General features: G+C 40.6%; 1 protein-coding gene across 1 annotated transcript in view; it reads right to left on the bottom strand.

The window, feature by feature from the left end:
• rbm20 (RNA binding motif protein 20) overlaps positions 1 to 23,702 on the bottom strand; it is a 169,708-nt gene extending 146,006 nt beyond the window's left edge. The window contains exon 1 of the mRNA XM_052027719.1: positions 23,572 to 23,702. Within this exon, the coding sequence (XP_051883679.1) occupies positions 23,572 to 23,702 (131 nt within the window). The remainder of the gene's footprint in view (positions 1 to 23,571) is intronic.
• Positions 23,703 to 24,010: the final 308 nt, after the last annotated feature.

The raw sequence follows: 24,010 nt of genomic DNA, 5'->3' as shown, positions 1-24,010 counted from the left end.
CGTCAAAAGGGGAAGAAAGAAACAAAACAGTTGTTGCCACAAGTTTCCACTTACCAACCAGGGTCTCTGGTTTACCATTTCAGTGGCAAAGTGCTGCCCTAACAAGACTAGCTGAATGGTTGGTCACATGAGCATCATAAATTACAGGCAGTGACTTCTCGCCCTTTTCTGTGCTAATGTCATGGTCCGGCTCAGCTCCCAAGTGCTGAACAACATTCCTCACTGACAGTGGCTTCTCCATCATGCATGGGTCAGCACTTGTACATTGCTTTGAATTTCAAAAGCCCTGTGAGCGTCTATAATATCTCTGAGGAAGCACCCAGAAATGTAAGATAATCCCGTCTGTACTGAGAAGAGTTTTTGTGAAAACATTGCTGATTAAAGAAAGAGAAAACTTGCCCCTTGGACAACTGCTTCACACAGGAATTTTACTTCACTCTGGCTTGTTCTGGCTGGCAATAAGACATAATGGAATCATCGTGTGAAACAAGCCAGATAACTTACCTAGGCCAGATTCATAAATGACAACAACCTTGAGCAAGGAAGATTGATTGTGCCTCAGTACAAAGTCGTCATATCCATATTCTAATTGTGATGCCCATGAGAGATGATACCCAGAAACCTCATTAATTCTCCAGAAGGTTTTTAAGGACTTGAACTAAAGAATAGAGAAACAGAAATTTTTACACAGTGTAGAGCCCTAATGGAAAGAAAGATATACTGTGAAACTATATTTCCTGCTTAAACTATTACTTACATGTAAGGTATATCCATGTTATTATTTTGAAGATTTTAAAGAAGTGTTTAAAATTATGAGAGGCATAGATAACGTGGATGGTAACAGTCTTTCTCCAGGGTAGGGGAGTCCAAAACTAGGGGGTATAGATTTAGGGTGAGAGGGGAAAGATTTAAAAGGGACCTGAGGGGCAACTTTTTCACACAGAGGGTGGTGAGTAGATGGAACGAGCTGCCAGAGGAAGTGGCGGAGGCAGGTACAAGAGAATCATTTAAGAAGCACTTGTATTGGTACATGGAGGGGCGAGGTTTAGGGGGATATGGGCCGAACGCAGAAAATTGGGACTAACTGGGTGGGCACTGTGGTTGGCATGGACTGGTTGGGCCAAAGGGCCTGCATCTGTGCTGTATTGCTCCATGACTCGATGGCTCTATTTTCTCACATCCCAAGATTTTATTAGCTTGTGAGGCAATTGCTTAGACCTGCAGCAGTTGCTGCTGTACCTTCTTGCTTTGGAAACCTCCACAGCCTGAGTAACACCCTTCCAGTTCTGTGTAACACTTGCCTCCGAGACCAGAAGCCATGGGCACACACTCGACTCGAGAAAGGCAGCATGCTAATCTAAACCGGCATCTCAGTGAAGCTCTGAGGCAGTGCAGGCTGTCCCTTTTATGTGGTGTTAAACTGTCTGTTCAACTGGCCTTAAATAAAACCGATGGAACTATTCTCAGGCAAGCAAGGGAGTTCTCCCGACGATGAGGCCAACATTTTTTTTCTCAATCCACATCAGCAAAATAGATTGGCTTATCTATCTCATTAACATCTGTGGAATTTTACTGTGCTAAGGCTGTTTTCTTACATTGGTAAAAATGACTCATTTTCTGGGAAAAACTTTGCACTGTCTTGAAGCCTTGAAGAGAATAAAACTAGGGGATATAGATTTATAGTAAGGGGTAAGAGATCTTAAGGGGGGGTAAGGGATTTTAAGGGGATCCGAGGGAGGCCTTTTTCACCTAGAAAGCAGTGAGTACCTGGAATACACTGCCTGAGAGAGTGGTGGATGCAGATTTGCTGACAACATTCAGGAAGTGTCTAGACGAGCATTGCCTGGGCATAGAAGGCTGCAGGCCAAGTGCTGGAAGACAGGATTAATAAGGGTCAACACTACTAGTCCCCATTGACATGGTTGGCCAAATGGCCTGTTTCCATGCTGTATGGCTTTATTAACACAAGCTGTTTGTCTTTTTATTAATAAACTCACGGTCCAGTGGAGGCTCCAACGCTCCAGCTATCTTCATGATGTGAATCATTAAACATATTGTGAAATATTCATAGAAATTGTGTAATCTGAACCAAATGATGACCATTGCTTTTAATGTTACTGTTCTTCGACGTTTCAAATGTCTGACCTCAAACAGCAATATTTGCCACATATTTCATCAGAAAGTGGAAAATCAATGAGTAATCAAGTGATACAGGATAGAAACTGGCCCTTCAGCCCATCGTGTCCATGCCAAACATCGAGGAACCACCTGTACTAATCTCAGCACTTGCTCCATAGCCTTCTACACCTTGGAGATTCGAGCATTCCTCTCGATACTTCTTAAGTGTTGTGGGAGTACCTGCCTCAACCTCCTCCTGAGGCAGTGCATTCCAGATTCCAACCATGGTGAAATAAATTCTCCTCAGAACACCTCTAAACGTGTTAATCTTACCTGAGACCTCTGCCCTCTATTTTTAGACACCTTTGTTATGTGGAAAAACTTCATACTATCAACCCTATCCATATCCATAATCTTGAATATCTCTGTCAGGTGCCCCCTGAGCGTCTTCTGTTCCAAGGAAAACAAACCCAGCCTATCCAATCTTTCCTCAGAGATGCATAATACATATATATCTGTCCAGTTAATAACATAAGCAAGACTATTAATGCAATAACAAAGTATATCTCCCATTTTTAACTGTTTTAAATTCCTTTGCTCCTTCTAAAATGTGAAGCTGTGAGTTAGTTCCTTTATAAAAAATAGCTGAGGAGAGAATTTCCTGTAAATTTACCATGGTTAAATATTAATTTTCATACAGCATCTCAAGGATAAACACCTCTCTACAGAAATCTTGCAGTATCTGGTAATACCCCTGTAGGAACTAAGCTGAATATAACAATACAACAAATGCACAACTGCTTGAGTCAACAGTCTGAGATCTGGAGAAAACATTTCTTTTTTTAATGTTTTTTTGAATTTTGGATCATTGAAAGAGCTGAAGTAACAAAGCAGCCAAAAGTGTCCCTATAATATCAATATTGTTGTAGGTTTTATAAACAAAGCATGGTAATATATAAAGGATCTGAAAGCCCACATTTCAGAATTAGGAAAGGACTCAAGTGAGGGCTTTGTGGCCAAGTTTGTGGATGATACAAAGATAGGTGGAGGGGCAGGTAGTGCTGAGGAAGCAGGGAGTCTGCAGAAGGACTCGGACAGGTTGGGAGAATGGGCAAAGAAGTGGCAGATGGAATACAGTGTAGGGAAGTGTGTGGTCATGCATTTTGGTAGAAGGAATAAAGGCGTAGACTATTTTCAAAATGGGGAGAGAATTCAGAAATCAGAGGTGCAAGGGGACTTGGGAGTCCTAGTGCAGGATTCCTTAAATGTTAACTTGCAAGTTGAGTCAGTAGTAAGGAAGCCAAATGCAATGTTAGCATTCATTTCAAGGGGACTAGAATATAAAAGCAAGGATGTAATGCTGAGGCTTTATAAGGCTTTGGTCAGGACCACATTGGGAGTATTGTGAGCAGTTTTTGGGCCCCATATCTAAGCAAGGATGTACTGGCATTGGAGAGGGTCCAGAAGAGTTTTACAAGACTGATCCTGGGAATGAAAGGGTTAACATATGAGGATCATTTGATGGCTCTGGGCCTGTACTTGCTGGAGTTTAGAAGGATGAAGGGGGATCTCATTGAACTTACCAAATATTGAAAGGCCTGGATAGAGTGGATGTGGAGAAGATGTTTCCAGTAGTGGGAGAGTCTAGGACCAGAGGGCACAGCCTCAGAATAGAAGGACGTCGCTTTAGAACAGAGATGAGGAAGAATTTCTTTAGCCAGAGGATAGTGAATCTGTGGAATTCATTTGCCACAGAGACCTGTGGAGTCCAAGTCATTGGGTATAATTAAAGTGGAGGTTGATAGGTTCCTGATTAGTAAGTCATCAAAGGTTACAGGGAGAAGGCAGGAGAATGGGGTGAGAGGGAATAATAAATCAGCCACGATCGAATGGTGGAGCAGACTCGAAGGGCGGAATGGCTAATTCTGCTCCTGTGTCTTATGGTCTTATGATCTAAACGACAAACAAAAAACTGATGCATGAATCCTGATGCAGGATCTTGACCCAAAACGTCAACCATCCTTCTGCCTCCACAGATGCTGCCTGACCCTTTAGTTCCTCCAGCAGTTTGTTTTTGCTCCAGGTTCCAGCATCTGCATCCTCTTGCGTCTCCAAAGACTCAAAATAGCCTGACCAACGTTCATTAACTCAGGGTCCATCACATCATGTCCCTCTATCATTCTACCATCAGAAAAACATCCTATTGTTCTTTGAATCCATTTTCCTCACTACCTCAATCACCTTTCTGTAATGTATCCAACATATCCATTCCTTTTACTGACACCATGATCAGTGGGATAAATTGTGTAGAGAATAAGGTCTTCCTGGACAAGAATGAAGAACAAAATGAAAATTGACAAAATAACCAAATAAACTGTATGCATTTTAAATGAGCCATCAGGCCCCAGATGACAGATGTTTCCTTCTGTGTGTTTTAACAGAAGACCAAACTTAAGTATTTTCTCTATATCTGTGATTCAGTACTGATTTATGGAGAATAGAACAAAGACCAGATTGCTGTTAGAGACCAGTCGACATCTACTGTGATGATTTGTATTTCGGTTGAATGAATGGGCCATTGATAGTTCTTATCCCTTACACATCATTATTCATGAAACTCGACGTCTGGCCTGAAATCTACAGGTTCAGCCGGCTCAGCAGACTTGTCTTCTTTCTGATTAATGATCTCTATTTTCCCTCTGATTTATAAGCGAGTTCCTCTGGATATTATGTTAAACCTTATATTTTTCCACATTTCTAAAAATATATAATTGGTAAAATTCAGGAGAATGTGGGAACAGCTCCCAACAGCTTTATAATTTTAGACACACATTTTATAGTGTGAATTCCTGGCATATTTAATGTCGAAGACAACAAAACATTTCTTTTGCATTAATCTTCTAGTTTTCTTCCTCTTCTCTAAAGTGCCCACTACAAGTCTCACGGCTGTCCTCAGCTACCTCCTCCAAATGGCCTTGCATTGAGTCAGGGCATTAACTGATCACAAGTTATTGGGCTACACCACTGTGCATGCACAGAGGCCTACCTCTCTTCAATGGGGAGGCTCTGAAACACTGAGGCTATGATCATTGCAACAGAACAGATGAATGGCTGACTTAATAAGGGTTTGCAGAAGCATAAAGTGACGAGATGGAGCGTATTGATGGGTCACCTTCTTCTCTTTCATTGTGTTTCGTAAGCAGACCCATTGTGGAAACCCTTTGATCTTCACTTTCATAGATCTTATTGATTCTGTTGATTTTATTTTGTCAATTCAATTGATTTTTTTGATTGATTTATTGATTTGGTTGGGTCCATTGATATGCAGCTACCCAACCCCATCACCCCATCACTACTTGTTCATGACCACCTAATGAAGCCCCAGACTGCTTCCAATAACTGTGCCAGCTAAAACAAGGGGCATAGGATTAAATGTGAGAAGACAGACCAAGAGAAACCTTTGTTATAAACAGGTTGGAAGGCAATGGACTGTGTTAACTGAGTTAGTGTCTAAAGCAGAGAAGACAGAGGGGGATAGATGAGCGACTGAACAAATGAAGTGTAAAAGGATATGGGAACCGAAATTGGACTACTTTCATCAGGAGATTAAAAACCAGTGTTGACTGGTTGTGCTGAAAGATTTGTTCTTGAGTCCTATTTTCAAATGGATCAAATTTATTTCAGCTGTCTCTCTGCAGCACTATACAGGAAACAGCAAAAATAACATAGTTACACAGGGACATTTTGGAGCCAAAATCTCCCAAGAGTCAGTTTTTTTTTCAAACTATAATTCATGCATTATCTCAGAAGTCCACATCTATGAAAAATGATAAAGCCTTGACTGATGTGCTCTTTCAGGCAGCCTATTGTGATGTCTCAAAAGTGACCTGGAATTATCAACATCTCCACAAAAAATGAATGTCAAACATTCAGCCCTGTCAACAATCATGGCAGAAAAGCTCCTGGCTAATTTATATAATTTAAATATTTGTGCATTGTGCAATTAAACATTTCTTTCATTATCGAGCATTTGAAACTGATGCTACCAAATGTTTCAATGTGCTCCATCCAAGACAAAAGCACAGGAAATCTGAATTTGTTACAACATCGAAATCAATACTTAAAGGAAACAACATCTTTATTTTTCATAGAACATAGAACAGTACAGCACAGAACAGGTCCTTTGGCCCACAATGTTGTGCCGACATAGCTAATTCCTCCTACCTACAGAATGCCCATATCTCTCCATTTTCCTGTCATTCATATACCCATCCAAGCCCCTCTTAAAAGCCCCCAATGAATTTGCCTCCACCACCCTATCAGGCAACACATTCCAGGCATCCACCACTCTCTGAGTAAAAAACTTACCCCTCACGTCTCTTCTGAACCTAACCCCTCTCACCTTAAATGCACGCCCTCTGGTATTGGGTCACTCAATAATGGGTGAAGAGATATTGCTTGTCCACCCTATCTATGCCCCTCACCGTTTTACACACCTCCGACAGATTGCCCCTTCGCCTCTGCCGCTCCAGAGAAAAGACCCCAAGTTTGTCCAGCCTCTCCTGATAGCACATGCTCTTTAATCCACTTAGAGATTTTTCAACAGGAAGGAATGACCTGGTGATTCTTTGATTGTGACTTGCTGAATGTTCTGAATGTTATTGTGGGAATGAATCTACCAGTGTGCTCACTGCCAATATTGGAGGCAGAAGACTTATTACAATTCCAGAAGCCATCTCTGCCACTTCTCGTCTAGTTATTTCACACACCAACACTTCCGTCATTCAGATGAAACGTTGAAACTAAAATATCCCATAGCACTGGTTCAGGAAAGTGCAGTGGAATTTGTCCCAGATGTTTTGGCAACATTTTTGTGCTCAAACAATGTCACTAAGACAGATTATCTTGTTATTATCACGTTACTGCTTGAAAGAGCTTGCTGTGCATGTTGAAGGTTACATTTCTTATGTCACAACAATGACTAAATTTTAAAAGAATTTAACTGCTCATAAAACACATTGGAAGCATCCTGAGATCAAGAGATGCATTATTTCTCTTGTGGAATGGAAAAGATTTTACTGGTCAGAAAATCACAGAACACTGGTTTTGATTTTAAATGCATTGCATTGGTGCACTGGGTAAAACAAGCATTGCAGACCAACAGCATCATGTCCAAAGTTCCTTGTAATTGCTGCACTGGGATTGTCTTTCCATGCAATGGGATATTTACTTTGATCATTAGATTGGGGGCTGAGACTTTCACCATATATTAATTATCTCAGCAAATATGAACAGCAGGATCCGCAAAACTAATGCATGCAGAATTCGGAGATGCATTTATTTTAAATTGATTCTTCCAAGGTTCATTGGTAGGCTTTGCCTAAAACCTAGAAATAAAATTGGAGTAACTTTCTGCCAAATAAACTGCTGTAATTAGCAGAATTAATTAGCAGAATATGAAAATTTTATGTTTCTATAATGTTTCTTTTTCTATCATTGCTTATTTACAGCATTACATACACATGTTCTTCTATATACTGTCACTTTAGCATTTCTTTTTGCACTACCTCAGATTGCACTACCACCTTTGCACCACTCTGCTGTTTTTGCGTATGTCACTGTATTTATTGTTACCATGTACACTGTTTACTGTGAGCTTCATGCAAGCAAGGAATTTTATTGCACCCTGGTGTATATAACAATAAACCAATCTGAATCCGGATATGAATCTGAAACTCAGGCACATTCCTCTTTCCAGTAAATTTAATTTCCATGTTATATGGTGCAACCGCCCATGTTTGTTAAAGTCTCCTTCTGGAGCTTTTAAATATTGGTCGCTTCAATTGTTATTTACTCCAATTTCACAAACTCCTATCTCACCTTCACTTCAGTGCTGTAATGTAGATTGCCCTGCTGACTGGCAGTAAGTCCCTTCAGTGGCACGGTAGTGTAGCAGTTAGCGTAACACTTTACAGCACCAGTGACCCAGGTTCAATTCCAGCCACTGTCTGTAAGGAGTTTGTACGATCTCCCCGTGTCTGCGTGGGTTTCCTCCGGGTGCTCCGGTTTCCTCCCACATTCCAAAGACATATGGGTTAGGAAGTTGCGGGCATGCTATGTTGGCGCCGGAAGCGTGGCGACACTTGTGGGCTGCCCCCAGAACGCAAAAGGTGCATTTCACTGTGTGCTGTATTCAGATTTTATCCATTACCATCAAATGGACCAACAGAGATTATTGGAAGACAAGGGTGGGATATGTGAAGAAGCATATTGAGCACCAGCCATGAAATATCCAAAACCTACAAAAAGATCTTATGCTTATTGCAATCTTGTTAATTGCCCACCGTAATTTACAGTTAAATTTACAACCTTCCATACACATTTGCTTTGATCCCACTCCCTGACCCCCATTTATTCTTTTCAACCCCAAGGAGATTGGTTTGGATGATGTCTCACCCCCACCCCCACCCCCCCAAACTGAAAGAGAGGCTATGAAATGTCCCATTCATTCTGGTCTATCTGGGTCAGTCACTGCAGGTTAGTTACAAGTTCATCCAACATATGGATGTGGTGTTAATTTAAGGTAAGATAAGATATCTTTATTAGTTACATGTACATCAAAACACACAGTGAAATGCACCTTTTGCGTTCTGGGGGTAGCCCACAAGTGTCGCCACACTTCCGGCGCCAACATAGCATGCCCGCAACTTCCTAACCCATATGTCTTTGGAATGTGGGAGGAAACCGGAGCACCAGGAGGAAACCCACACAGACACGGGGAGAACATACAAACTCCTTACAGACAGCAGCCGGAATTGAACCTGGGTCACTGGTGCTGTAAAGTGTTACGCTAACTGCTACACTACCGTGCCACTGAAGGGACTTACTGCCAGTCAGCAGGGCAATCTACATTACAGCACTGAAGTGAAGGTGAGATAGGAGTTTGTGAAATTGGAGTAAATAACAATTGAAGCAGGTAGGAATATTTTGGATTGAGTATGACAGAAGTATCCAGGGGTGAGGGCAAAAGGACTGGTTGAATCCTTAAATATTTTAAAATAAAATTTAAAACTAAAAATAATTTAGTGGCTTAAAAAGAAGTATCACTTTCATAAACATTCATGGTGCATTAGAAATTAAAATAATTAGCACTTTATAGCTCTTTAATGTAAATTAAGAAGTTATGATTTTATCATCGTGTTTTCAGAAAGTTAAAATTAGATCCAAGAAGGCATTTTTAAAAATTTGGAAGTCATAAGTTTTAATTTGATATTGAAAAATGGTATTTGAACCTTGCAGAAACTATTAACGGGCCTTAGTGAACTGACCAAACTTAGGAAGTATTAAAATATCCAGTTTGCTCTGTCAGCTTTACCAAACATCCAGCTGTCTCAGGAAGTTGCACAATGTCCCACAGAAATTCATTTCAAAAAGTACAATCTCGGTTTGTCTACTTAGAGCAGCTGAGACCTGTAGTCATCCAAAACAGTCACTTCAACCAATCCAATGTCTCGTTTACACAAGTTTCGAGAACTAAGGGACAACAGTTAAATAGTTACTTCCAACTAACAGTCTCTGAAGCCAACATGGTTTTGCAAGAGCATACAATGTTGTTGTTGAAAGGGTGCAGTGACTGATCGATAAGAAAGATTCTTCCTTGTGAAATTTAAACTGAACTGCAAAATATTAAATTGCACTGCACCCACACAGTGACTGGAGAGCTGTAACACTAGATTGACTGAATTCATGATACGTCTGGCCCTTGGTTAACATGATCTAAGCAAGTCTTTTTGAAAAAGTTAATCCAATTATATCTATCTGAAAGTAACCAGTCAACATGATCTAAGCAAGTCTTTTTGAAAAAGTTAATCCAATTATATCTATCTGAAAGTAACCAGTCAAACATAATTCGGTTTTAATCCAGGGACGTTTAAGAAGAAATTTGTACACATTCAAAAGTGAAGAAAAATTCCTCTCTCAGCCAAACTATAGAAAAAATGTAGACATATGAGACTGCAGCTGCTGAAATCTGGAGCAAAAAACAAACTGCTGGAGGAACTCAGCGAGCCAAGCAGCATCTGTGGAGGAAAATGGACAGTCGACATTTCGGGGTCAAGACCCTGGATCTGGACTGAAAGATAGAGGGGAGATAGCCAGTTGAAGAGGTGAGGTGAAGGGGTAGAGCAAGAGCTGGCAAGGGATAGGTAGATCAAGGTGAGGAGGGGTGGTAGGCAGATAGAGGAGGGAATGGTGGATGCAGCGATAAGAGGCTGGAAGGTGATGTGGAGGCAACAAAGGGCTGCAGGTGATCGAATCTGATAGGAAGGGAAGGCGGAGCATGGAACCAAATAAGGGAGATAGGGTAGGCAGATGGTATCAGTAGGGGGAGGAGACCCAGTGGGTGGAGTGATGCACAAAGGCATTGGAGGAACTCAGTGGGTCAGGCAGCATCTATGTAGGGAAATGGACAGTCGGCGTTTGGGTCGAGACCCTTCCGTTTGTGTGTCACTCCAGGTTTCCAGCATCTGCAGTCTCGTGTCTTGAGTGGGAATATTGATTAAGTGACGGGCAGATGGGGAGGATGGAGAAGGGGAAAGGGACTAGGTGACAGGGAGCTGGGGTGTGTGGAGGAGGAACTGAGTAGATCAGGAGGAGAGAGAAAAGGACAAGAGGGGAAGCTTGTTACCTGAAATTGGAGAAATCAATATTCATGCCATTGGGTTGTAGACAACCCAGGTGGAATACGAGGTGCTGTTCCTCTAGTTTGCATTTAGCCTCACCCTGACAGCGGAGGACGAGGACAGTGTGGGAATGGGCAATGGAAATGGCCAGCAATCAGGAGCTCTGAATGGCCATGGCAGGAGCACAGGTTCTCAGCTGTAGAAAGAAGTGTTTAACTGGCAGTTCCAATAGCTGTGAGATTTAGCAGCAAGTTAAATGGCTGGAGTGTTTTCCTTCCCTTTAATACAGGGGACAGAAATATGTCACTTAGACACTCCAAGCAGCTCAACTATTGACCGCAACATCAACAAGTCCTTCCCCCACAGATGCTGCTCAACCTGCTGAGTTCCTCCAGCAGATTGTTTTCAGCTCAACTATTTAATTAGATTATGGTTACTTTGTATTTTAGCCTAATCTACACACATCAAGACTGTTGCCTAACAAAGCTCTATCCTGTTCTGATGAAGCATTGTTGACCTGACACATTAATTTTCTTACTTGTTCCACAAATGTTGCCTGCCCTCTACTGTTTACAGTACTTTCTGTTTTTATTTCAGATTTCCAGCATCTGCAGTTGTTTTGAATTTCAAAACCCCTCTAAAATCGATAGCTGATTTGGTTGGATTAGGTTATTATTGTCACATGTACTGAGATACAGCGAAAAGCTTTGTTTGCGTGCCCTCCAGGCAGATCATGCCGTACATAAGTACACTGAGGTAGTAAAGAGAAAATAGAATGCAGAATATAGTGTTGCAGCTACAGAGAATCAGAATCAGAATTATTATCTCTGACATACATGACATGAAATTTGTGGCAGCACTACAGCGCAAAGACATAAGATCTACAAATTACAAAAATAAATAAATAGTGGAAAAGAGGAATAACAAGGTCGTGTTCATGGGTTCATGGACCATTCAGAAATCTGATGGCGGAGGGGAAGAAGCTGCTTCTCAGTCATTGAGTGTGGGTCTTCAGGTTCCTGTACCTCCTCCCCGATGGTAAGTGTAGTCCAGGTAAGCAAATAAAATGCAAAGGCTGCCATGAGTTAGATTGGGAAATCAAGAGTTCACCTTTAGCGTCTAGACATGACTTTCAGTTCATCTGCAATCAGCTTTCAATTTTCAAATCAGAGAAATTGTCTGGTGCCATTGCTCACCCTCAGTCTGAACATTTAGTCAGGATTTCCCAGTAAAAATCAATCTACCTCTGCTGGGAAGACTTTACTGACTGCCAACCTCAGCAGCGTTTTGGGGAATGGAGATTGGAGTTTCCACTATCACTCATATGATGAGCTGCTTCCTGATGTCATCCCTAAATGACCGGGATTTAATTTTATGATTTAAAACCTTCGTTTTGCCTTCCCCTGCCAGAAGATAAAGGAATGGTTGCTGAGGTTCATACCGAATGTATGAGTAAATGAGCATTTTTGAAAGGCAAAGAGAAACAAGTCTCCCTGAACTAGATTTTTTATAAACAGATGTATTTTAGAGTTATATTTTGTGGGATTTTTTTTAGATCAAAATATTGTAGCAAGACATGAAAGAGAAATGCCTTCTCACCCTGTTAACTTAACGGAAAACAAAAAAAAAGGCAATTCCTTAGAAACTACAAAAAGAATCACACTTTGACAGCAACGGATTATAAACAAGAGCATGAGGCCTAAAATCCATCTTGTTCACTTCATGCAAGAAATTCTGCAGATGCTGGAATCTAGAGCAATACACAAAAAGTGCTGGGGGAACTCAGCAGGTCAGGTAGCATCTATGGAGGGAAATAAACAGTCGATGTCTCAGGCCGAGACCCTTCATCAGGACTGGAAAGGAAGGAAGCAGAAGCCAGAATAAGAAGGTGGGGGAGGGGGAGGAGCACACGCAGGCAGGGGATAGGTGAGTCCAGGTGAGAGGGGAAGGTGGGTGGGTGGGGGAGGGGGAGAAGATGTAAGAAGCTGACAGGTGATAGGTAGAAGAGGCCAAGGGCTGTAGAAGAAGGAATCCAGTAGGAGAGGATAGTGGACCATGGAATAAAGGATGGGATCTTGTTCACTTACCATCCTGGTAGTAATATGTTGCAGCCGTAATGAGATTGTTAACCAATCAAGACATTGATTCACCGCCAGTTAATCCATAATAAACCCACCCCTCAGTGGGCAAAGGTTTTGGGAACCTTATATCCAAAGTAACCTGCTCCTCCCAGGTACACCACATTTACATATCTTGTCTCAGATTACTCACATACTGTATTCCAAAACAATATTTACTGGAAAGAAAATCTAACATTGAATAAATCAACCAAGACTTTTGTGTGCCTATTCCATTGAGAAGGGCACTGGTCGCTTTCCCCTTCTCTAATGTAGGGAGGTGGCAGGCACCTATGGTGTAAACACCTAAACCAACACAGACTGAGCCAATAACACATATCTCTGTGAAACAACATTGTGATGTTAGCTATGGCTTAATGCATAAACTTCACTTCCTAAGTGGCAAATTGTGTGTTTAAGTCCCACACCCTGAAACGTGAGCACAAAATCTAGCCTGACTCTCTGAGAAGATGCTGCATAATCAGAAGATCTGCCTTTCAGGTGAGAGCTTAAACCAAGGATATATCGGCCCTCTCATATGGATGCAAAAGATCCCATGCCACACTCTGATTAAGAACAAGAGAGTTCTCCTGTAGTCCTGGCCAGTATACCCTTATCACATCTATCAGTGATTCATAGCTGGTTATGGGGAAAATGCTGTGTGACCTTTGGTATCATGTTTTCCTACATTATACATTAAAATATACTTCATTGACTGCAAAGGCACTTTGTAGAGGTTAGTATATAAATGTGGCCACCTGTTAATTTTAACACCGAGGTTTATATGGTCATCATGACTTTATAACTCAGTCCTTTTATGACTGTCATCTTTGCAAGTGGAAAACTTCAGCTACAATTTCTATAATCTTTCAGGCTGACAATCTCTACCCACTTATGATTGACAGGTGCACAGTATTTTAATGCTTGTACAGTTTGTAACATTTATTACAATATTCACTTAAACGTTAAACCAAAATTGCATTACTAGTTTAAATTATTTGTCCCTGGGGATCGATTGAAACAAAAACAGTAATTATACAGTAAAACTGCCACTGGAAAACAAATAGATGATCTGGCTTCACTTGGACATTTGGCTTTTCAAACTGAAACTGGGGAGGGGAGGACAAGAGGAGAATGGAAGCATTGAAATAGTATGTTGCTTGGACAGCCAAGTGTCTGGAACACCTCGTTCAGATCGAATTTAAAAAGGAAACCACACTATTTGCTTTATAAGGAGTGCATGACACAACCAACTAAGCGGGAGGGTGTCAGAAAGTGGGTGGGGGCAGTGGGAGGCAGGAGGGAAAGGGATAATTCGATACTGGAGACGCACTGCAAAGACTTTAGCTCAGCAGTTTGCAGATGTAGCGTTTCTTTAGCGACACTTGTGCTGCCAGCGACACTCTGCACCGTTCTAAACAAACCCTGAACAAATCCGGCAAGGAACGTTTACTTATTAAACTAAGTGCGCAACAGAATTTACAACATAGTTGAATGTTCAAGGATGACACTGCCACTTGTCAAAAAAGGACATTTCTGCCAAATCTACGCTGTGTGCCGAAATGCAAATTTGCTGAACCTTGGTGGTCAAGCACGCATGTCTTAAATGCTATGTGGTGAACATGTGTGTGTATCCATTATTTATGTCATAGATATTTTTAAGCTGATAATTGGCTGGGGCAGTCCGCTGTTGGCAACCCTTTCTACTCTCCCCTCCACCACCCCCAACCCCACCCTCCCATTGTGTGCATGGCCCTGACACAAATCATTTTCACCTACCTCATCCATAAGTCATTCCTTTGTAAAGCAGAGAAACACAAGTATATGTGGTTCATATTTGTTTGAAAATTTCTAGTGTAAGAGCTGTAAGCTGGTAAGTTGAGGAAAGATCAAGGACAAGGGAGCTCCTATTTTTCCTGGGGAAGTCAGCCAGTATTTTCCACTTCAATAGTTTAATGACAAGTATAAACATTATGTATATTCTGTCAGGAGAGTTTCTGCCTTATTGCCTTTAGGGCAAAGAGAGTGTGATTTACTACATATAGTTCTCAATGTATGAAAAGAAATGAGCCTCTCATCTGCCCACAGGTATTCAAGAAAGATCACACACAATGCAAAAAATGCACACACATTCGTAAAATATGTACACAATGGATTACGCAAGTGCACTCCCAATTACTCTTGGATTATACTCAGAATTACCAACCCAAACTGCAATCTTCAACTATCACAACAGTATGCCAAAAAAACAAATGGTCGATTTCCATTTAATTCTGCAACAATTTTAAATGCTGACAGGTATGGATTTGCATTTTATATATCACAATTAATTCATACATTTTTACGGATATTATTTTTGGTGTAAGTGGTATAGTACTGCAGCCCAGTACTATTATAATTAGTGTCTGCAATTTGCTTTTATTCTACCTCCTTTTCTCCACCAGTGGAATCTTAATTAAGGTGATCTAAATGGAGAGCCTCACATCAAAAATACCCACATGTTCTCTACCCAGAATTATTTCTGATGAGATTCCCAGCAAAGATCTGTCAAATTGTTTATATAGCAGCCCATCTTAAAGATTAATTAGTTACTGTCATCTTAACTAAAATTCCACTCTATGGTCGAAAAAAGGAACTATTATTTCAGGCTGGGGAGGGAGGAATGGTTTGTGTTTCTGGTCTCCTGAAGTAAGTTTTTTTTTGCAAAGGGGCCTTATTTTATTCTCAGAGGAACACGCTGAACACGCATGTTTAGAATACCTCCAGAACGTTTCTCACTCTAACAGGGCCGTTTGTGGCCTCGTTTTAATTGTGTGAAAATCAGATCCTGGAATAAAATTGTAAATATCGCACGGTATTATTTTGGATTCTGGAGATTTTCACGTTAAGCAAGAAGTAGAAGATTGCTCCTTGCAATTTGCTCCCTCGTGACATTTGTGATGTATTTATAAATAGACATTTAAATTTATAGCCCATATTTTATTTGAGAAAACACAAAAATGCTGTTTCCTTTCCGCGCAGAACGGTCCATAGGTACTTCTAAAATAATCTGATGTTAAAAATGTACAATTAGTTTTAACTGTAATCCTAACACATGCGGGGATGTTTTGGGAATGAGTTTGTTTCTAAAATTAATAGCCAGCACGAGGTATCTTTGTACAGGACCCTCGGCGACCTGAGGTAGAGAGTACAGATTAAGAAAACCTCTATATTTTGGATTCGGGAGAGGGGAGGGGGGAAGTAGACAGGAAGGTCGGAGAATGAAAGATTTTCTCAAGGACCATGTTGCTAATTTGGCCAGAAAGAAATCCGGGCACCGAAGACCTGAAGTTTAAGGCAACGGTAAATCGGCTGCAAAGAATTTCATTAACAAATCATGACTGTGAGGCACTCAACGACAAAGAATAACATATTTCATTAGTTTATAAAATAACATCACAGCAGTACCTTAGTGATAATGATAAATGTCCGGTATAAGCTGATAATATTTCCAGCTCCGTGTTCACTGACTACAGATCAAAATGTGATATTTCCAAAAGTGATTAAATATTATGCGGTATATAAGAAAAACAGGAATATTTGAGTGGCATTATGACACTCGCGGAGTTAAAAGTTCAGTTCGTTAAGGATATTACACTAGAAGTTGAAGACCAGACACTAAGAACATTGATGGTATTGTAGGGTTTTTTGTTTCACATCCAAGTATTAGTTTATATGCACGTTTCCAACTTAATTCTCAGCGCGGTGAGAACAGAACTTTATTCACGGAGTCCTCAATGTATAAATGTCTCACCACACGGACATCCAGACCCACAATAAGCTACACTCCAATCGAGTAGAAGCGCACACTCGAGAACCGATATCCAAATCATCAGAAACTGAACACGGTACAGACTGCCAGCAATTGTATTCAGAATACATTCAGCTTCCATGGAACCCAAAAGTTTACAGTATGCAAACAAAAAAACATTTTGGAAAGAGTTTGAAAGCAGTCCGAAGTATTAAATTAAATTTTCGGAATAAAATTGTTCCTCACAGGCACATACATATAAAAACAAATAAATAAAACCGCTCGCAGCCCAACCCAGCCACAAATATCAGCAACTAAACATGAACATAGTCAAACATACAGTACAAACACCGACACAACCATACAGTCAAACGTACAAACATCGACACAGCCATTCAATCACATACACACACGTGTAACCACAAATAATTGCAAACATCAGTTCAGTCACAGAAACGCTCACACAAGTACGTATTTTTAAAAATCCTGAAAAGGAAGAAAACTAATTATCAGCAACATATGGATGTGTTGCCTGCTTAAACGTGCGTACACACACACACACACACACACACACACACACACACACACACACACACAATCTATATAAACTTTACACGACTATTTTCTTGTATACACAGATTCCCAATGCGTTGAATAAGCCTCGGGATTTACAAGTCTAATCGGTTATAATAGTTTGCGTACTGAGTATCAAGTAATGAGCTACAGGTCACGCTGTAATAGGGCTGTTTTTAGAACAACATTTGACAGAGAACAAGTCTAACGGCTGATTCCTTTTTTAATGTATATTTTGCCCAATTGTCTAAAGTATGTCGTAAACATAACCTTTATTGTGGAGCTCTGTCCAAAACCGGCAAAAAATTCTCATTGAAGGATTTTTTTTATGGTCTAGAATGTACCAGCAGTGGGAACGAGCACATTTTGGTACATTGTAATTTGCAACAGTTCCCTCCTGAGAGGAATAAATATCCCGCTACACACTTATCAAATGTTGCAACAAGGCAAATCGTAACAAACTGAACACGGTACAGACTGCCAGCAATTGTGTTCAGAATACATTCGGCTTCCATGGAACACAAAAGTTTACAGTATGCAAACAAAAACATTTTGGAAAGCAGTCAGAAGTATTAAATTAAATTTTCGGAAGAAAAGTGTCCCTGTTTCCACTCTCACTTGCAACTCTGCTAGATTGAACGGAGGAGTCATAAATGATTTAAACTGGATCGGAGACTGAGATTATAATTGTTAATTCTTTCAGTCAAGGCCAAGACCGACACATGGGAACGGTTCGATCATTCGCTAGGCATACATTCTGTAATTGGTTAACTTTGGTAAACATATATTTTGATGTACATATCCCATTGGCTTTAAAAACAATGAACAAGTGTCCGTAGTTATTGTTGATAATAGTGCGAGCGGTTTCAGAGAAACTTGTACAGGATTTTAAATGTTTAAACAGGCACATTTTACACATATGTGGACACGCCCTTAGGGAGCATAATGATTACTGGCCGTGGCGGGAGCCCGTGTACTGCGTGCGCCCTTGTCAATATTACTTATAATCTGCGGGTTTGATGTGTTGACTTTAAACCCTAACATGAAAATGGAAACAAATGGGTAAAAAAAAATAACATCTGGTTCAGCAATGATATTCCAGGGAAGGGTGTTTTTAGGATGGGTGTCCATCCTTACCCAGAATGGTCTATATCTGACTCTAAACAGACGGTGATGTTGTTAACTCTTAACGACCCCCTGAAATAGCTCAGTAAATCGCTTAGTTCGGGGGGAATACTAACAATTACCGCCGAGCCAATCAGCCTCACAGCCCGCGAGAAAATAAATCTCGTGACGGTTCCTTCAGTATTTTTCGGTTGCTGAATCCCAAATGATGGTTCAAGTTTGAGCTGAGAGACTTGGCCAAAATTTCAGGCTGACACTTCAATGCAGTACTGAGAGAGTGATCTTACAACACCTCAAAAAGTACCCCCATTGAGCGAGACGTTATGGGTGCCTCTGAAAGCGATGTGAAAGATAGTATACGAATTGAAGTCTGTCTTTTAAATAACTGAATGCTAGATAGGCACTGTGATGTTGATGAACTTGATAGGAAGATCCTTTTTACGCTAAACAGCCATTAATAATTCTGTATTTTCTCTGCAAATCGTAAGGGTTTTGCATTGTGTTCTATTTTTCTTTTGTAAATATATTTTATTGTGAATAATGTTTATTTCTGGAATAATATGACATTAAACAGGGCATTTCAACCAACACCAAGAAGGCATGAATACTCAATAAGGCGGTGTGCTGAAGGGATATATTACTTAACCCGGCATTGTATAGATTTTCGAAAAATCAGAAAAAAAGCTGCGGATGCTGCAGACCTGAAATCAAATGCCGCCCGATGTGCTGAGTATTTGCCGCATTCCCTGAGTTACAGATTTTGGTTCGTGTGTATTTGAACATTATTAGAAGAGTGCCGACCAAAGTTCGAACAAAAGGAATCAAAATTGAACAATATGAATGTCTTGAATTTATAACTCCTGATGTAGAATTAACCGAGATTCGAACTGCTAGTTTGCCGCCTCGTTCCTTGTTGCTTCCCTCTGTTTATAAACCAATGGGACCTTGGAAGAGAAGCTATTTCAAATACTTCAAAAACACCCTTAAACGAGGACAACTTTGGCTGTGTAAAAGTGCGTTATCACAATGCCGCATTCAAGGTGATAGTGCAAGGAAACACTACAGAGCTGGAATCTAAAATAAAAAACAGAAAGGCAATCTTTAGCAGATCCGGCCACATCTGCGGGAAAAGAAAGAAGAGTTTCGGGTCGGAGACCCTTCGTCAGACAGAAGGGGGAAGGGAGGGTGCTTCTGATAGATTAAAACTGGGATGACCGTACGGATAGACTGTAAACGAGGTTGTCTGGCCAATGAGTGAGTGGGAGAACATAGACTAAAGAATGTGTCGTCACACTAGGGAGATCTCAGCCGGGCTCATGTCCTGGGTCGTTACTGGAATGATTAGATACTGGAATACAAGAAAACACAAGGAGGAGGACACTCGGCCCCTTAAACCTGCCCTGCTATTCAATATGGTTCTGGCTGATCTGCCCCAGATCTCATTTCTTCTTCTGTGCCAGTTCCCCACTGACCTCAATTTCAATATCTTTCAAAAAATATCTACCTCCCGTGTAAATACCCCCAGAGATCTAGTCTCTACAACCCTCAGGGGAAGAGAATTCCAGAGATTCACCATCCTCTGCAAGAACTTCCTACACACATCAGTCGTCAGTGACCACCCCCTTCTGTTCCTTCGTTGGTGTCTCCCACCAGTCTCCACATCTACCCTGTCACATCCCTTCAGGATCTTATACATTTCAACAAGATCGCCTCTCATTCATCTGAACCCCAAAGAATGCAGACCCAACCTGTTTAACCTCCCTTGACAGAACAATCCTCTGATTCCAGGAATTTACCCAATAAATCTCTTCTGGGTTACCTCCAATCCTATGTCCTTTCTTAAATAAAGGGGACCAAGGAAACTCTCATGACAATTAGACACGATGAACTTTCAACATCGTGAAGGCTTCAGACCAGGCTCATTATTTCTTGCAGTGACACTGACCTTTTGAAGACTATATCAGGCCGGTTTTTGATTTGTTTTCACAATGCACTGGTTGCAAACATAGAAAGAATGTGCATGAGATTTAAAATAAGACATATATATTTACACAGAAAAGGAGCTGCTCATTTACTTGAAGACAAACGTGAACGTGTATCTCTCCTAAAGTGACACATTCGTCTGAAATGCAGTCTCGCGTGCATACTTTCAGTATTTTTTAAATATGTAAATTTGAAAATGACTTTAAATGGCAGCAAGACCACAATGGAATAAAAATTGTTGCAATAAATGCCGAGGTGATTGACTTTTTAAAAAATGCTTCATTTCCTCCCAAGTGCTTTAACTAACCTTACCTGCAAGGTGAATCTTTTACAATGGACGTTTCCTGGATTGTACAAGTGCCTCGCATTTTTACACCAGTTCTCAGAGACTCCTGATTCATCTTATTGTTAACAAGGTTACATTCTAAAGCGGGATCCCATTCTAAACTCCGCGTTGCCGGGAAAGATCCACTGTCTGAAGTGGGTTATTTCGATAAAGGAATGGATATTGTAAGGAAGAGTCATATGATGGCAAAACTCATTTCTATTACCGCGGATCTGGGCCTGGCTTGCAAATGCATTGCCCTTTTCTTACGATGCACAGATCGATTTTAGAAGCTAGTGCTTCAGATGTTCAAGCGCGTACTGAGAAGAAACTCTCGACTTTACCTGGAACTACTTTCCCCCCTTAGGTGGTAATAACTAGGGGGAGTCGGCAAACTTTATTTTTTAAGGGAACTAAAGTGTGGAACGAACTGCCTTGGGCTTAAGATGTGTGCTTCACAGTTGAATTATGGATATATCCATTGATTATGTTATATGGCTTTGTCCAATAAGCGCGTTTTTTTACGATAAATATTTGTGCTTTTACACGGCCCCGAAGAACACTTTACAGAAGGAAATGACTATGAAAAAACAAAGGGTAAAGTGTTAAGCTTTTGTCGAGATTTTTGAAAGGCTATCGCAAACTTTATTTGGAAGAAACTGACAGATTGAAATTACTGCCATTATAATCCACTTTCCAAACTGGGCTTTGAGACTGGTTAAAACGTCAAAAGAAAAATGCAGTATATAATTGTAAGTCTTTTTCCTACGTTTGCACGCCAATCTGCCACAAACTGGCAGCAAGAACGGTCAGGGTTGTAACACTGGTCTGTCATTATCGGTGTCAGTGATACGCATCTTGCGTACTGGACCCAGACACATCCTCGTACAATTTATCAAAACAAACCTTTGTACCATTAAGACTAAAAGTATGTTTTCTTCAGGATTTCTCCGTAACTTTCCTTGCTATCAACTCAAACCCAGAAAATCAAAATTTACGAGGCTTGCTTGGCGTTCAATTTTATAGATTTGTTCATCTATTATAGTTTGATTTGAAATAAGATTCTTAAAAATGCATCTCAACTGTTTACATTTCATTTTGCCGACTTAAAATATATCAATTTAGCTGCGATATTTTAGAAAACAATATCAGTATTATCTCCCTCATTTATCCTTTCAATTCCAATTTATTTTATCCTTAGGTTCTTTCTCTCCCCGAACATGTGTCTTCCCGTATTTTTTTTGGGAGGGGGGAGGTGGGTGGGGTGGGAAAGGTCTAGAGTTGTTTACAGGTCTCTTGTTAATACCTCAGGCAGCAAGGAGGTGACAGTCTAGCCACTGGCTCTTCTCTCTGGGGGGAGGGACCCGGGTTTTGCTCTATGTCTCCTTGTTTACTTGAGTGAAGCCACTAAAAGTCGAAGTAACCACTGTCCAAGTGCCCATTTTGTACTAACCTTGGACCTCCAACATGCTCCCTTATGCTATCCAGAAGATCTTACCATTTACACGCAATTTCTTATTTTCCCAGACCACCTGCTCAAAGCTTACCACAACATACAGCAATAACCTGAGCTAACTGAATTAGCTGCAACATTGCAAACTTAAAATAAACTATTAAAAATGTATTGCTTTACTAGTCATTAATAATTAAACTGAAAGCTAGTACCTTGAAGGAACTTCCATTTCCATACTTTCACATCCACAGAACATCCCACTAGTGCTTTGCAGCCAATGATTTATTTTAACAGAGCCAATACTTTTTTTTTAAGAAAGTAGGTGACTTACTTTATGTTTATTGTTCTTATTAAAAAAAATAAGCTACTTCCCAGCTTTTAGCTACAAAGAAATCTTTTTGCCAAAAGCAATGCAAGATTTGTATTTGGGAAGATATAAAGGATTTTTTGGCATTCAAGGAAGTTGGGTGACATTGTGCATTGCTATTGGAATGAAGATTTCCCTCAGTTACCAGCAATGTTTGAAACTTTCCCACTGTGCTCTGTAACTTTCCAGAAATTACCTTTTATTTTGTCCTAATGTATGAGTTAATTTGGAGAGAATCTCCACAGCATTAATCTAATTGTTGCTGAAACATTGATGCACAAAAATATATGTATATGTTATATCTGATAACAAGTAACAAGACACACTACTTTTTAAAATTTGCAACTTACAATTCCATTAACAGAATCACTTAGGCCAATTGAAAGAAAAACAGAAGGATATTTAGGTCTTTCTTTTTTCACTTGTACTGTATATTTCTAAGTAATATTTGCTTAATGAGAGTTCTTAGTAAATAATTAGCATCTTAATTGAAAAGATCCATTGCATATGATATGAGACTTTAAGCTTCCAGTACTAATGAGCTGTAGTGTAATAACCACCAATTATCTACTCTTAATGAATAAAGAATTACTGAGAATAACTGTGATAATTAACCAGTAAAATGCTCTCTCGGTCTCTCCCCCCACCATCCCAAGCATTGTAAGAGTGCCTCTGACACACAATTTTGTCTGCTCCCAATTAAGTATATATTGCTTAAGATCACAGCTGCACAAATTGGCTCAACTCATAAAAATTGACAGCCGTTTCTTTAATATCAGCAGGGACTCCAGATGGGCAGCTTGCGATGCTGACTTCCTCTCACTGATTTTTCGAACCGCTCTGACAGAAGCATTTCGAGATGATTTCTACTCTGTGGAGGAACCACTCGCCTGTGCATTAGTCATGGTACCAGATGCCCTCAACAGATATCTTTCGACATGCACATTCGTACTTTCATTCTCAGCTTTTGTCAGAAAGAGAAGTAGGGAATTTTATGTTTTACTGCAATGTGTAAAGCCTTGAGCTATGCTCTGATTACCTTGGTGCAGTCTGTGGAATCGGTGGCTCTCCTGATGTCGCTGGTTCAGAGCCCGGTGTATGGGCAGCCATGACACCAGTACTTTTATCGGCTTGTTTGTTAACGCCGCAGTCACCAGTTTGTTTCTTCATGCCAGCGACACCTGCTATTTATCTCCCTCTACTTTAATTGACAAGAGTCCAATCCCGCCAGCAGCACTATGGCGACTAAAATCCCCGTGGCTGTCGCTTTAAAGAGCGTACGGGACCCGGCTGATGTGCTCAAAGCCAATAAAAGCCTAGGTCAAGGTCCCGAATCCTCTGATTCTCCGATTTCCCCGCCAGGATTCTCTGACAACTTCATTCACTCACTTGAAGAGCGCCTTCAAAGGATGATGTGGGAAAACTGGTGAATTTACAGAAGAAACCAACAGAAAGCCAATGGGTCGCCCAGCTCCTGC

The sequence above is a fragment of the Pristis pectinata genome, chromosome 12 (assembly GCF_009764475.1).
Source record: "Pristis pectinata isolate sPriPec2 chromosome 12, sPriPec2.1.pri, whole genome shotgun sequence".
NCBI lineage: Eukaryota > Metazoa > Chordata > Chondrichthyes > Rhinopristiformes > Pristidae > Pristis > Pristis pectinata.
This window is presented reverse-complemented; position numbering and strand designations above follow the sequence as displayed.